General features: G+C 47.7%; 5 protein-coding genes across 5 annotated transcripts; 3 read left to right on the forward strand and 2 right to left on the reverse strand.

Moving 5' to 3' along the window:
* Positions 1 to 1,034: 1,034 nt before the first annotated feature.
* On the forward strand, positions 1,035 to 1,844 carry N7525_010121 (A4/G1 family peptidase; the record flags this gene model as incomplete). Its single annotated transcript, XM_002556575.1, has 1 exon — positions 1,035 to 1,844. The coding sequence occupies one exon, from the start codon at positions 1,035 to 1,037 to the stop codon at positions 1,842 to 1,844; it is 810 nt and encodes a 269-aa protein (XP_002556621.1).
* Positions 1,845 to 3,404: 1,560 nt separating this feature from the next.
* N7525_010122 (uncharacterized protein) lies at positions 3,405 to 3,881 on the reverse strand (the record flags this gene model as incomplete). Its single annotated transcript, XM_002556577.1, has 1 exon — positions 3,405 to 3,881. The coding sequence occupies one exon, from the start codon at positions 3,879 to 3,881 to the stop codon at positions 3,405 to 3,407; it is 477 nt and encodes a 158-aa protein (XP_002556623.1).
* A 1,394-nt stretch (positions 3,882 to 5,275) lies between these two features.
* Positions 5,276 to 6,549, forward strand: mep20 (uncharacterized protein; the record flags this gene model as incomplete). The annotated part of the gene is made up of 5 exons (XM_002556578.1): positions 5,276 to 5,504; positions 5,556 to 5,967; positions 6,020 to 6,148; positions 6,213 to 6,475; positions 6,530 to 6,549. 5 exons carry the CDS (start codon positions 5,276 to 5,278, stop codon positions 6,547 to 6,549), a joined length of 1,053 nt encoding a protein of 350 aa, XP_002556624.1.
* Positions 6,550 to 7,235: 686 nt separating this feature from the next.
* N7525_010124 (dipeptidase) lies at positions 7,236 to 8,688 on the reverse strand (the record flags this gene model as incomplete). The annotated part of the gene is made up of 3 exons (XM_002556579.2): positions 7,236 to 8,143; positions 8,203 to 8,415; positions 8,475 to 8,688. 3 exons carry the CDS (start codon positions 8,686 to 8,688, stop codon positions 7,236 to 7,238), a joined length of 1,335 nt encoding a protein of 444 aa, XP_002556625.2.
* A 491-nt stretch (positions 8,689 to 9,179) lies between these two features.
* On the forward strand, positions 9,180 to 10,917 carry N7525_010125 (putative nonsense-mediated mRNA decay protein Upf3; the record flags this gene model as incomplete). Its single annotated transcript, XM_002556580.2, has 2 exons — positions 9,180 to 9,427; positions 9,498 to 10,917. The coding sequence occupies 2 exons, from the start codon at positions 9,180 to 9,182 to the stop codon at positions 10,915 to 10,917; spliced, it is 1,668 nt and encodes a 555-aa protein (XP_002556626.2).
* Between the last annotated feature and the right edge of the window lie 1,725 nt (positions 10,918 to 12,642).

Raw genomic sequence — 12,642 nt, forward strand, 5'->3', positions numbered from 1 at the left:
TTCACTAGTTAATTGTTTTATTTCTGTGTAATAAACTACATATGTATAAATTAGACAGTAAAGAGCTATAGAATAAGTAACTGAAGTATCAGTAATGTAAAGCATTTGCAATTCCAAGTATAACGCACAACAATAGGTACTCGGCCTTCCAAGGTTGTATACGCCGTTATATATTTCTAACTACGTAGTCTCTTTCAGTAGTCTTGGTAGAATTGTCAGATTGTCATTTAGTGCTTACTTTTGTAGTTGAAGAATTTAATGCCAAAATTCCCTATACCTTCCTTACATCTATGCTCTATATCACTCTTAGGAGTAAAGATCCCATAGAGGGCTACGACTCCGGGGGCGGAAAACGAGAAGTGGGCATCGGCATGCCGCCAGGTTCAAGGCTTCGGCCCACGGTAAATTCGCTAGACTGCCGATACTGTGATGCCAATCTTCTGCTCCTCGGGGAGTCGGTATCGGCCTTCCCTGCATTTTCCTAAAATAGAGTCAACGCTTATTATAATAATATTGACCTGACAACTCGCGGAAATTATTGGTTTCGGTGTCCTACCAGCTATTGTCGTATCTTATGTGTCGCCAAAATGTTCAGATCGATTGCACCGGATGAATATTAGACGCAGTATCATAGTTGTTGCTACATCGGTATATATGTATATATTAGTCCGAAATGCATGTGACGTACATACGCAAGGAACGCATTTACCATTGATCTTTGCAGGAAGTCTAGCCACTGGGCTACCTTGCAAAGTCACCCTAGTAATCGGTCTGCGACATCACCTCACATAGAGGTGATGTTACATTGAGAGTTCTTATCCATGTCTCGCATTATGGTCATTCATGTCTTTCGATTCAATCTAGCCTCGCCCCCCTCCGGGCTTAACAAATTCCCCCAGTAAAGTCTATATAAACATCAAATTTCGGGCGAAAAGTCATATTCACGCGCACTTCAACTTCCTTGTATCAAACTTCCCTTTTCTTTTTTTGATAGTAGGGATCTTCTCTGCCGACTCAGCTTCCAGAGTTTCACTATGAAGTTCGCTGTCGCAATCTTCAGTACCACACTATTGGCCACGTCTGTCATTGCTTCTCCTCTCGCCTCTCAACGTGAGGCGCACAGTGAAATACAGCGATCTGTCCAAGGTCCGCGCCGCACAACGCGACCTCGCAACCCTGGTACCTCGGAAGTACTTTACCTGAATCAAACATCCCAGGAGACTTACAGCTCAAAGTGGGCCGGGGCAGTGCTTATTGGTACCGGATACACTTCGGTATCTGGAGAGATCACGGTTCCTATCCCCCACCTTCCAAATGGTGCTAATTCCTACACGAATTACTGCGCATCCGCATGGGTCGGCATAGACGGTGATACTTGCAGTACAGCCATTCTACAAGCAGGAATCGATTTCTGTATTCAAGGAGGCTTCATATCATATAACGCGTGGTACGAATGGTATCCAGACTACGCCCATAACTTTAGCAACATCCAAATTTTGCCCGGAGACGTGATCAAAATGACAGTCGACGCGACTTCCAAGAGCTCCGGTTTCGTTACTATTGAGAACCTATCCACAGGTGTATCTGTGATGCATATATTCCCTTATAGCCTTAGGGGTGACCTCTGCGAGTTCAACGCCGAATGGATTGTGGAGGACTTCTCTGTAAACAATGCGTTGGCTCCTTTTGCCGATTTTGGCACTGTAGTGTTCTCCAATGCAGTTGCCTCGCGTGGTGGGGATACTTATGGGCCGTTGGGTGCTACCATAATGGACATCTATCAGGATCGGATTCTCACATCTTCTTCTGTTACCAGAGATACTGTCACTATCAGTTACATTTAGGTCGCTAAGAAAAAGCTAAAAAGAAATAATCAAATTTAACCCCTTCAACCCTTTGTCTAGTGCATCCCAGTGAAACCGTGAAACCGTGGGATCTAGTGCCGCTGCATTATTTCAGGTGCCTTTCCTTTTTGGTTGAATATCTCATTCTATCTGTGCGATATTTGCGTTATGCTTTAGTGAGTACCATCAAACAGAATTCACCAACACTAATAACGTGCTTGTCCTTGCCTAGACAGGATGAGACATAACTACATCCTTCTACATGACTGTAGGATTTGTGATTGAACCCAAACGTAAAGAGGGGAACCTAGGGTTCTTCAACAATTATATCACTTTAGTTTCTCTAATGGTGTTTACAATGATCGGGAAAAGAATTTGGATATGCCTGTAATGACAAAAGCGAGCGAAATTGCGGACGTGCAAACCAAAGCCATCAAATTATGTTATTTTAGGGAAGGTTAGATAATTCGTGTTCCGCATTGCTTGCTAAGCCGGCTCTGTTTATAGTAGTAGGAAGTATCACATTGTGTAATTGGGCGAATGTTATATCCTGTTCGCTCAAGTCTATTCAGACTGAAGAATCGATGTTGCAGGATCATCTGGCAATTCGATTCCATAAAAGCGCCGGAGAGCATCCTGTATCACATCATAACAAGCCCCATATCGCACAACCTTTATTGTTCTAAAATCAATCATGGTTGAAGAGACTCGAGGATGGTGAAATTTTTGTCTTCCATAGTCAATAACTATATCCGCCACTTCGAGGATTTCTGGCTCGATGTCCTCCACCACAGTCTTTGCCCCCTTGCCGGTAATGTTGGCCGAAGATCCCATTAAAGGAAGTTGCTCTAGGGCAGCGAGCCGAGATAATTCTTCTAGCAAAGCACCTCCGTTGACCAACATTGCTAGAGTGCCCTCAACAACGCTCTGTGCTAATAACCTAGGTGGAAGCTTTTGTATAATTGGATGATCAGAGCGATATGGCGCGACGATACCTAGAGGAAGGTCCAGGTCCACCGTCAAGAGTTTGACCATACCGACTTCCTTTTGGGGGAAGAATATGAATGTCTCGATGCAGGAAGTAGCTGCCAACCATTGCATGTCGCTTGTGTGGTTGCCGCTGTTTCGTGCGGAAGATACGGTCCAACGCGTCTGGATCGATCGCAGTGATTCCGTAGCCAACGCTCATAGGGAGAATCGCAATACCACCACGTTTTAGAATTTCGAACACTGCTCTGGCATCCTCTTTTGGACTGGGTACTTTATAGTAAGACATGTTTATTGTACGAAGGAGTCGACGGGCTATTGAGCATAATAGGTTTATTCTAGGTACAGCAAGTGGACTTTAATACTAGACAGTGCATTAAAACTGTGTGCAATACCGGGGGAACCGAGATATGTAGCACAAAACTGCTATCTTCTAGGTACTCATGTGAATAATAGCAAATGACGCATGGAATAAATCGTGAGCCGTAGGATATCGATATAAATCGCGCAGGATGATTCCCTTAGATCCTCCCCTTTATTTCTTGGGTCGGAAGCACCAAATACTTAGCTCACTCAAATTCTCACAGAGGACTCATTAGAAAGGAATTTCCCACGATCGGCACCTTCGTTATCTCTGAGTTGGGATGTAGTCACTTTGGATAATTCGGTTGGCCACACCGCATGCCAAGTTCCCTGTGCACGAACGGAATATTCATGTCCTTTTTCAAGGCCTGGAATCCGCAAATCGACAGTTACATCACGGGTGTGTCTTGCTTGTATCTCAACGAGATCATCCGCGGAGGCAGGTAGCTTGCGTGATACCATAATAGTAGGAACGGACAGTTTCCGTTGGTCCGTTGTGTCACAAATCTCGAAGACACCGAGAACACCAGCCTGAGGGTCCAATGGGGTGCCCCATCTTAAAATGGTGACTGGTGAATCTGCGGCGTTGTAAACAGAAACTTTGATCGGTAGAGCAAATGCTTCCTGTGCCTGCAGGATGGGTGTCTGGGGGGCCAAGGTGACCTGCAAACTCAAGTTTGACTCCATTTTTGCGACCAAAGAAGTCGGTGATCAATGTGAGACACTATATCAATGGTGGGGAGTATTGAATCAATTGTTAAAAGGAGAAAAGGAGAAAAGGGAAAATAAATAAATAGAGACAACGGGGAGTTTAGGCAAGTTACGAGTAGTATCGAGGTATCGAGAGGGTCTCGGGGTGTTGAAAGATCAGAGAGGTGTGATTCGGGCAGAGATTCTTCTCACGCCTTATATCTAGAAACGCCGATCATGTTGACAATCTCTCCTTTGAACCAATCAAAGCTGTTAATTGCATGCCAAGTCCACTAGCCTAGGGCGCTCTACCGCATTCCTCCGGCACTCCGTGAAACCGTGCTGTTTCGTGCGCTTGGCGTCGCGTTGCCTTCCAAACGGGTCATTTATCACAATAGCCAAGCCCCTACTAATTCTAAGGCTATTTCCGACGTGACCCTAATGGCTGACCCTAAGCATTGTTGCTGAAGTCAAGACTTCGGCGCCGTCTTGGGTAGTATCTTGGCACTAACTTCGCACCGGAGTCCGGTGACAAACGCCTTTGGTGCTTGGCGTGGTATGAATGGAGGGGGGGCCTTGCCCGTCATTTAGAGTGAGACGAAGATATGAGTCTTTACCGATCATATTATTACTATAGGCGAGGTATGTTCATTTCTCTACAGTACAATGTCTTTGTGTTCCACAACTTTGAATAGTAGCGACGTGGCCATATTTTGCATTCTATTTCCGCGCAAACTGAATTTCTATACTTAATCCTATACCTCGGCCAGGATATAGGTACCTCAAACACAAAAAGGTGTGCCCAGGGGCTTGCAGGTTTTAGTGCCGAGTCCATTGTCAGAACCGACCATGAGGAGTCAGATCGAATAAGCCCCCGCCTCTTCAAGGATGCTGTGGATGCAGCTTCACAGGCCCTCGCATCCAACCCGCTAAAGTCCGTCCTTTAGGGGCGCGGGTTTCCGTCGGGCCAAGGCGCCATGCACGATGATCTTACTGAATCTGCAGCTATTTCAATATATCTCCAACCAGTGACAATATTGCCTGCGGCCTGGCCCTGAAATTGCAGCTATCTCAAGATATGTTCGACCAGTGACAAGTTTGCCCGCAGGTCTCCCTTGTCCGTTCTATGCAAGATTGGCTACTGGCATGGCCAGACTGTTTCATGCAGAGAGGATACCACCTTCGGGCGACGGGGAGAAGATGGAAGGTGTACAGGAGAGAGGAAACTGCGCCATTCCACTTCAAAACTGCAATGAATGCCCAGTGGGCTATAAAGCAGTCGAAGTCCTCTCGAGAATGGGAGCCCTTTCATTGCATCAGGATTCAAGACACCAGAATTACAAGTCTGCTCTTCACAGTATCAACCTCCTTGAGACTCTTGGCCTCGAATCATGCGTTTCGCTGCACTCTCCACGGTACTCCTGGCAATTGCACAGCATGTGCAGGCCTTGCCAGTTGAGACTGATGGGACTCCTGCGCTCGACATCACCTTGAGCCGTGTCACTGATACTCGCATCAAGGCTGTCGTGAAGAACTCTGGGAGCGAAGACGTCACATTTGTGCACCTCAACTTTTTCCGTGACGCCGCACCCGTAAAGAAGGTCAATGTCTTCAAGAACGGTACTTACATTTTCCCTGGACCATATCGGTGCAATGCTAACTTCATACCAGATGACGAGGTCACTTTCGAGGGAATCAAGCGCCGGTTCGCCCTCAAGGGTCTTACCAAGGAATCTCTCACTTCCCTTGCTTCAGGAGAGACTTTTGAGGATGAATTCGACATTGCCAGTACCAGTGACTTGTCTAGTGGAGGTCCATTGACTCTTCGTTCGACCGGCCTGGTGCCCCTGGTCACTGATGGTGCAGTTACTGGCTACTTGCCATACCGTTCCAATGATCTCGAGATTGAGGTCGACGGTGCCAAGGCATCCCACGTGCTGAAGGCTATCAAGACACTCGATCGTCGTGCCCTTCCAACCTGCAGGGATTCGAGCAAGAAGGCTGCACTTGACAAGGCTCTCAAGAACACCGTCACACTCGCAAACGCTGCCGCAAAGGCTGCCCTTTCTGGCTCCTCCTCCAAGTATGTGCATACCGTTCTACTACTACCTGACCATTCTAATAGTATCCGATAGGTTCAGCGAGTATTTCAAGACCACCAGCAGCAGCACACGCAAGGTCGTGGCTGATCGCCTTAAGGCTGTGGCTCAGGAGGCCAGCTCGAACAGCGCCACTAAGTACTACTGCGAAGACACCTTGGGATAGTGAGTACCTCCTTTCGGTAACGATTTTACGTGAATACCTGGCTTACAAATGCGATACGGATAGCTGCGAGCCCAATGTCTTGGCTTACACCCTGCCATCTCAAGATATCATCGCCAATTGTGATATCTACTACAGCGAGCTTCCAGCATTGACCAACACTTGCCATAACCAGGATCAAGCAACCACTACCCTCCACGAGTTCACCCATGCTCCAGGGGTTTACAGCCCGGGAACCGAAGACTACGGATACGGATACAGCGCTGCGACAGCTCTCTCTAGTGCAGAGGCCGTCTTGAACGCTGACTCATATGCACTGTATGCTAATGGTGAGTGTCCTATTTCAAGCTCCCTTCCATGAACATCAGCTAACCAGGAAATAGCAATTTCTCTTGGCTGCTAAATGGTCAACTCGCCATACAATTGCTCGGGGTGCCAAGTACGAAGTGCCAGGGAATTGGCTTTGCCAGATATCAAGTCGGATGCATTTTCCGATGGGGCTTATCAATGAAAGACTAATTATGTTGAGGCTTAGTCGAGACAGATTGTGAATGAAAATCCATAGATGAATATCTTTGCCTTGCGTAATGTAAACCTACATACGACATACATCGGGATTTCTGGATTCCTCAGTTCCTGACTTTCTTGGCCTTATTGCGATCATTAATGGATTACTTTCCGGGTATGATGATTCTCGTTGACAGGCTCACACTATCAGTTGAATATCAAGATCCGAGATGCAAAGGATGGCCTGGGAACAGTGTGGTGATTTTCTGTCACACCAGAGAAGAACTGAATTACGTCCTTCTGCTACTGCGCTGAATTACAAAAATTCTACCCAGAGAGATTCGAACCGGCGATTCTCCAAGATGGACTTTTCCTTTAACCCACTTGGTCTGCAATGACCGCTATAGCAAATCGCGGTTCGAGATGAACTTTCCACCATGCAATTCCTCGGCCTTCCAGCCTTCCAGATTTGGCTGGTTCGACGACATGCTTCCGCAAAACTTTGTGGTTGCAAATTCACAAATTATGGGACTCAGGTAGCATCAGCCTTAACAAATTAAATACCGCAAAAAGCTTGAAAGACTAGTCCTCGACAGGCAGTGCACCTTCGGTTTGCATCTCAAGAGCCACCTCATCAACCTTCTTCCATACCCTCAATAGGTTGCCTCCCACCACCTTGCTTGCGTCTTTGTCACTGACTCCTCGTCTTAGCAGTTCCTCGATCAGATTTGGGAACCTGGACACATCCTCCAATCCCCGAGGAACCGTCGGAATACCATCAAAATCACTACCTATTCCAACATGCTCGAAGCCTATAAGCTTACCAATGTATAGAATATGATCAGCCACTCGTTCTAGGGTCGCATGGACAGGGTCTGCGTCTGGAATCCCATCGACGCGGTCAGAAGCCGTGCAGGAAATGAAGTCTGGTGCAAAATTAACCATAACCAGGGACTTCCTCTCACGGACCAGCTCCAAGATGTCGTCAGGTACGTTGCGCGGGTGCGGACAAAGTGCATAGGCTGAGCTATGGCTGAAAATCACTGGAGCACGGCTCCCTATCCATTCGGACTTGCCCGCGCCCAGCACATCACGCATGGTCTCCGCGCTGACATGGGCTAAATCGACGATCATCCCAAGGCGGTTCATCTCAAATACCAGCTTCTGGCCGTCTTCACTGACACCGTGCCAGAGAGGATCCGACTTTTTTATTCCTCCACCTGGAAGCTCGAGAATGGCGGCGTCTGCATATCGATTATGGCAATTATGCGTCAGAGTCGCGTACGAAACCCCCAGCTCATAGAAGATCCGGAGGTGAGCCAGTGAATTGCCAATCGAATGCAAGCCCTCGATACCAAGCGGTGAGATGATCTTTCCCTCACGGAAAGCAGACATGGCAGTTGTACCATTAGGGGGACTCGAGAAGACCTTGGGATAGGCTTGCTGAACCCGCGACATGATATCCACTTGCTCCATCGTCTCACGCACGCCTATAATTCCCACATGAGCATACTGTGCAACAGCCTTTGGACCAACATATTTCCCATACTTGCTGCGTAATTCTCGTCGGAGAAATCGGTGCCATTCTCGGGGCATGGCACGAAAACACTCCAAAATGTACCACCGACCTTGCCTTGTATCAATCGAGGTATGTCAACTTGGCCCGGGAAATTCCCCTGGACAAAAGTATCAGTGAAGTTGTGGTCATATACGCGGTTATGGAAGCGTTCCCGGACTAAGATGGGAAGGTCATCATGACCGTCTGTTTCGGGCCATCAGCCATAAATTCCCACGCAGAATAATTCTCTCCAATCTCCATACCGATCAATGGAGTCTGCGACAGGATCTTCTGCACTCTTTCCTCGATACTGAGGGAGGAAGGCGAGCACGACTGTGTGAACCAGGCAGTGGCTACAAGGACACAAAGAAGCAGCCAGAGTAAATTTAAATTGAAGGGGTTCTTTTTCCGCCTCAAAGTCGGCGCACCTCCTTGACTCTCTAAGACGGGGCTCTTGTCGTCGCTCATTGTTGACATTTAGAGTATTTCGAGCATGTACGTCGAAAGAGATTCCAAGGTTCTTATCGATAAGGCTGGTTCAGCCCTCGGGCCCTGCCGAGGTCTCATTCTGGCCAATAACCCATGACGAGATCCGTTATAGAAAATTCACAAGGAGTAGATTATTGATAATTTCTAGCAAGACCAAATAATATATGCATATACCTATGTATACCTATGTATTTATCAACCCTGTATGTATATTAGTGTGAGTTCTGCCAGACGGTGATAATGCTAATGTCAGCAATGAAGTGCATCTGCCATGGCACCTGAGCACCTGAGCACGTGCACATGAAATTAGGCGGTGAGATCTCATATCCAATCACACCGCCTTCAATCCCCGTGATGCCTTGGGTAGGTTATCAACTTCGACAAGTGGGCTGGCTCCCTTGTTAACATCCTTTGGGGTCCATGATTTTGTTTTAAAAAACAGAAACACGCCATCAGCTCTTCACATTGAAAAGGCTTACATGATGCAGCCCGGCAAGACCACGGCCGGTCTGCTCCCAATTTCGGCGGCAGCTACGCAAAAGTCCGGCTCTGCAGCGCCCACAAAGAAAGCACCCAAGCCCCCTGCTCCACGTCTCAAACTTCTCATTCGACGTTTGCCCCCCGGTCTCACACAGTCTGAGCTGGAGAGTGCCCTTGGGGATCAGTGGAAGGCTGGGGCTGGCAACGTCGACTGGCTTCAATACAAACCTGGCAAGGTGTCGAAAGAGTAGGATTCACACTCCTCCGACGATATGTTCGTTCGTACCGGTCTCGTCTAACTATATTTCTTCAAATAGCCCCAACAAACCATCTCGCCCATCAAGAGCATATATCCACGTTGTGTCCACCGAATGTGTCTCCTCGCTGTCGGACGCTGTGCGCCGGGCTTCTTTCCAGGATGCTCGTAATACTCTACATGACCCCATTCTACTTGGCCCTCCCTCACTAGAGTTTGCACCTTATGCCAAGACCCCCGGAAGCCGCTCGCGCAAGGATGCTCGCCAAGGCACGATTGATCAGGATTCAGACTTCATCGCTTTCTTGGAAAGTCTGACTCAGCCTATTACCAAGCCCGCGGCTGTGGATTCTGCGGCTGACGGTGAGGATAAGAAGAAGGAAACCATAATGACAACCCCGCTGGTACAGTTCATCAAAGACAAGAAAGCCAGCAAGGTAAAGGACGGCAGTGGGTCCAAATCGAAGCACAGTCGGTCGGACAAGGAATCAAAGCAGGAGAAAGTGCAAGCGAAAAAGCTTTTGCAACGGGGCGATAAGGAAACTTCGGCAACCTCTTCCGACAAGAAATCCAAAGGAGAAAAGACAAGGGACTCCGTTAAGGCGACCAAGCAGGGAGCCGCTGCCAATGCCAAGGGAGGCAAGTCGAGTACCGCATCCAACACTACAAAGGATACAAAGGACACGAAGGATACAAGTGCAACTCCGGAGCGGAAAAGAGAGCGCGGAAATATTGCAGTAGCCACCAAGATCCTTCAGCGTGACCTCGGGCTCTCGACATCTGGTGGGCGACGACGCGGCAAAGGTGGTACGACTGATACTGCGTCACCCAAGAACGAGAGCTCTGGAGACTCCGCTGCTCCATCAACCGGTTTGTCAAAGAAAGAGACAACCAGGCCTCCCAAAGCTGCATCATCCACAACGAGTTCATCAAAGCCCAAGGACGGCGAGTCATCCTCACGGCCCGATGCGGCTGCTGCGGCGCCTGCAACCCAACCAGCCAAATCTACTAAAGGCGGCAAAGCGAAACACCCATCGACTGCTAAACAAGCATTCCTCAAGCATGCCAACCCTTCCCAGGGTGTCACCGAGGCGCTCCTGCAGTCTGCGTTCTCCACATTCGGAGCGGTGACGAAGGTCGAGATTGACAAGAAGAAGGGATTCGGATACGTAGATTTCGCTGAACCGGAAGGACTTCGCAAAGCCATCGCTGCGAGTCCCGTGTCGGTGGCCCAGAGTCAAGTGGTGGTCTTGGAGCGCAAAGAGAACCCTGGAGCTGAAAAGTCTCGGAAAGGCCGCGAAGGTTTCGCTGCCACTAAGGCTAAGGCTCCCACCGAGGCGACTGGAAGTGCTTCAGGGGCTGGAGGTAATGCTGGAGGCAACGCTGGCTCCTCCCGCGGATCTCGTGGAGGGCGTGGATCACGGAATAAGGGACCCAAGAGTGGAGCTTCAGAGAAGACTGGAGGCGCCGAAGCAGAGTGAGGGCTGGCCTACGTATTGAGTTCTGCAACAGTTCACGAGACATGATACCCGAAGGCATGACAGGTTTTATCAATAACTATATGATGACCGCAGCAAAGGACTTTACAATAATGAATCCATTGAACCACGCAGCAACATATTTCACGAGCGAGTTGCGCAGTCCAATACACATAGTAAATGCGATAAATTACAACTAGATATTGCAACAACAGTTGTCTATATGAAGTTTTACTTGTAGCCTAGAGCTTCTTATATGTATCAAGTCGCTTTACAGAGTTCAAGTGAATCTAATTATTACTCCGTGACTCAGATATATATTTCTGGAGTGCAGTGATGTACGTTTCAATACCATAACAATGTAAGTTTTCAATCTATTCGAAATTGATATATACTACTAAAGATGCTTATGAATGACTATCGGCAAATGAAAACACAATAAACAAGCGTTGGTTGTTGAGATATAGTTATATCACATTTACTATGGTGTTTTGGCTTCGCAGCCCGTGAAATACGTTACAAAATGTCTACATGCAAAGGACGTAGCTAGCTCGGTCGACACATAGATTCTACAACTAGAAGCACATGAATGCCAAACCTCAACGCGAGTTTCGAATAGGTGCTGGTCGGCCCACAAGACAATCCAGCCATTTACATAGGTACACATAGAGCGCTACGGAGTCAGATTGAAATGAAATCCAATGAGATGAATATAAATTTGTTCACTATCTGGATAAACCCCTCACAGCTCCTTATACCACCTATCCATATGGAAGAGGACCTTTCAGACCTCCTCGACACCCACCAGGACCGACCGACCGAAGTCAGACGCCGAGACCAGGTCAAGATCATCACCACTCCCTGGACCGAAACACAGACACTGCGAACAGCACGCGTGACAGTCGAGGCGGAAGTAAAAAGGTTTCACTTTAGGGCATCGAGGACATGTAGTCATCAGCAAGGGTGGAGATTCTGTGGCTCTTTTAAAGAGTTTAGAAAGGGGACGTCTACTCTAAAGTGATTCTTTGAACTGTGGGAATGGTCAGTGAAATGTTCAGGAACAGTGATGTTTTCCACTGTATGGGGGATGGAGAACATACGTAGAGTCGCTTGAAAAACAGTAGAAGGTCCGGGGGCATGGGCTTATTTATATTTCTGCCAGTCGCGCTAACGCTAAGCGAGGGAGTGCCTAGTTTGCCTGGTTTGCTTGGTTTGTCTAGTTTGGATATACGGGTGGATTCCGTTCACCCAATCATTTGCCAACTCCCGAGCTCGGTCTTTTGCTTGGGTGGATCCTCTGTAGAAATTTTCAACGACTCCATATTGTACATAGTCGGATCCTTTTTCATTACTTGAGATTATCTGTTCTGTCTATAATTCTATGTGTCAAGTAATCATCTGGAACTAGACTGGAATGGGAGTCTCTTCCGGCAAGCCGAAAAGCTAACTTACCATGTCTATTCACCGGTTCGGTTCATTGCGTTAATCTTGTCTGTTATACATATGTAGGAATACTCCGTATATCGTTAGGACATACTATGGTAGGATGCCAATGTGTAATGTAGGTGCCCTCAGTCTGCCTCACATTGGGTATCATCAAGTACAACACTAATCTACCCTAAGTATATTAATAGCCATGTCGCCGTGGGTTGCACCGAAAGGGCCTATTATGCAGTAGTACTTTTGCTATCATATGTCAATTTCCCTCTCGAGTATTCCACATGTAAA

This window comes from Penicillium rubens (assembly GCF_028828025.1).
Source record: "Penicillium rubens strain IBT 27055 chromosome Unknown utg000004l_segment0_segment0, whole genome shotgun sequence".
Classification (NCBI taxonomy): domain Eukaryota; kingdom Fungi; phylum Ascomycota; class Eurotiomycetes; order Eurotiales; family Aspergillaceae; genus Penicillium; species Penicillium rubens.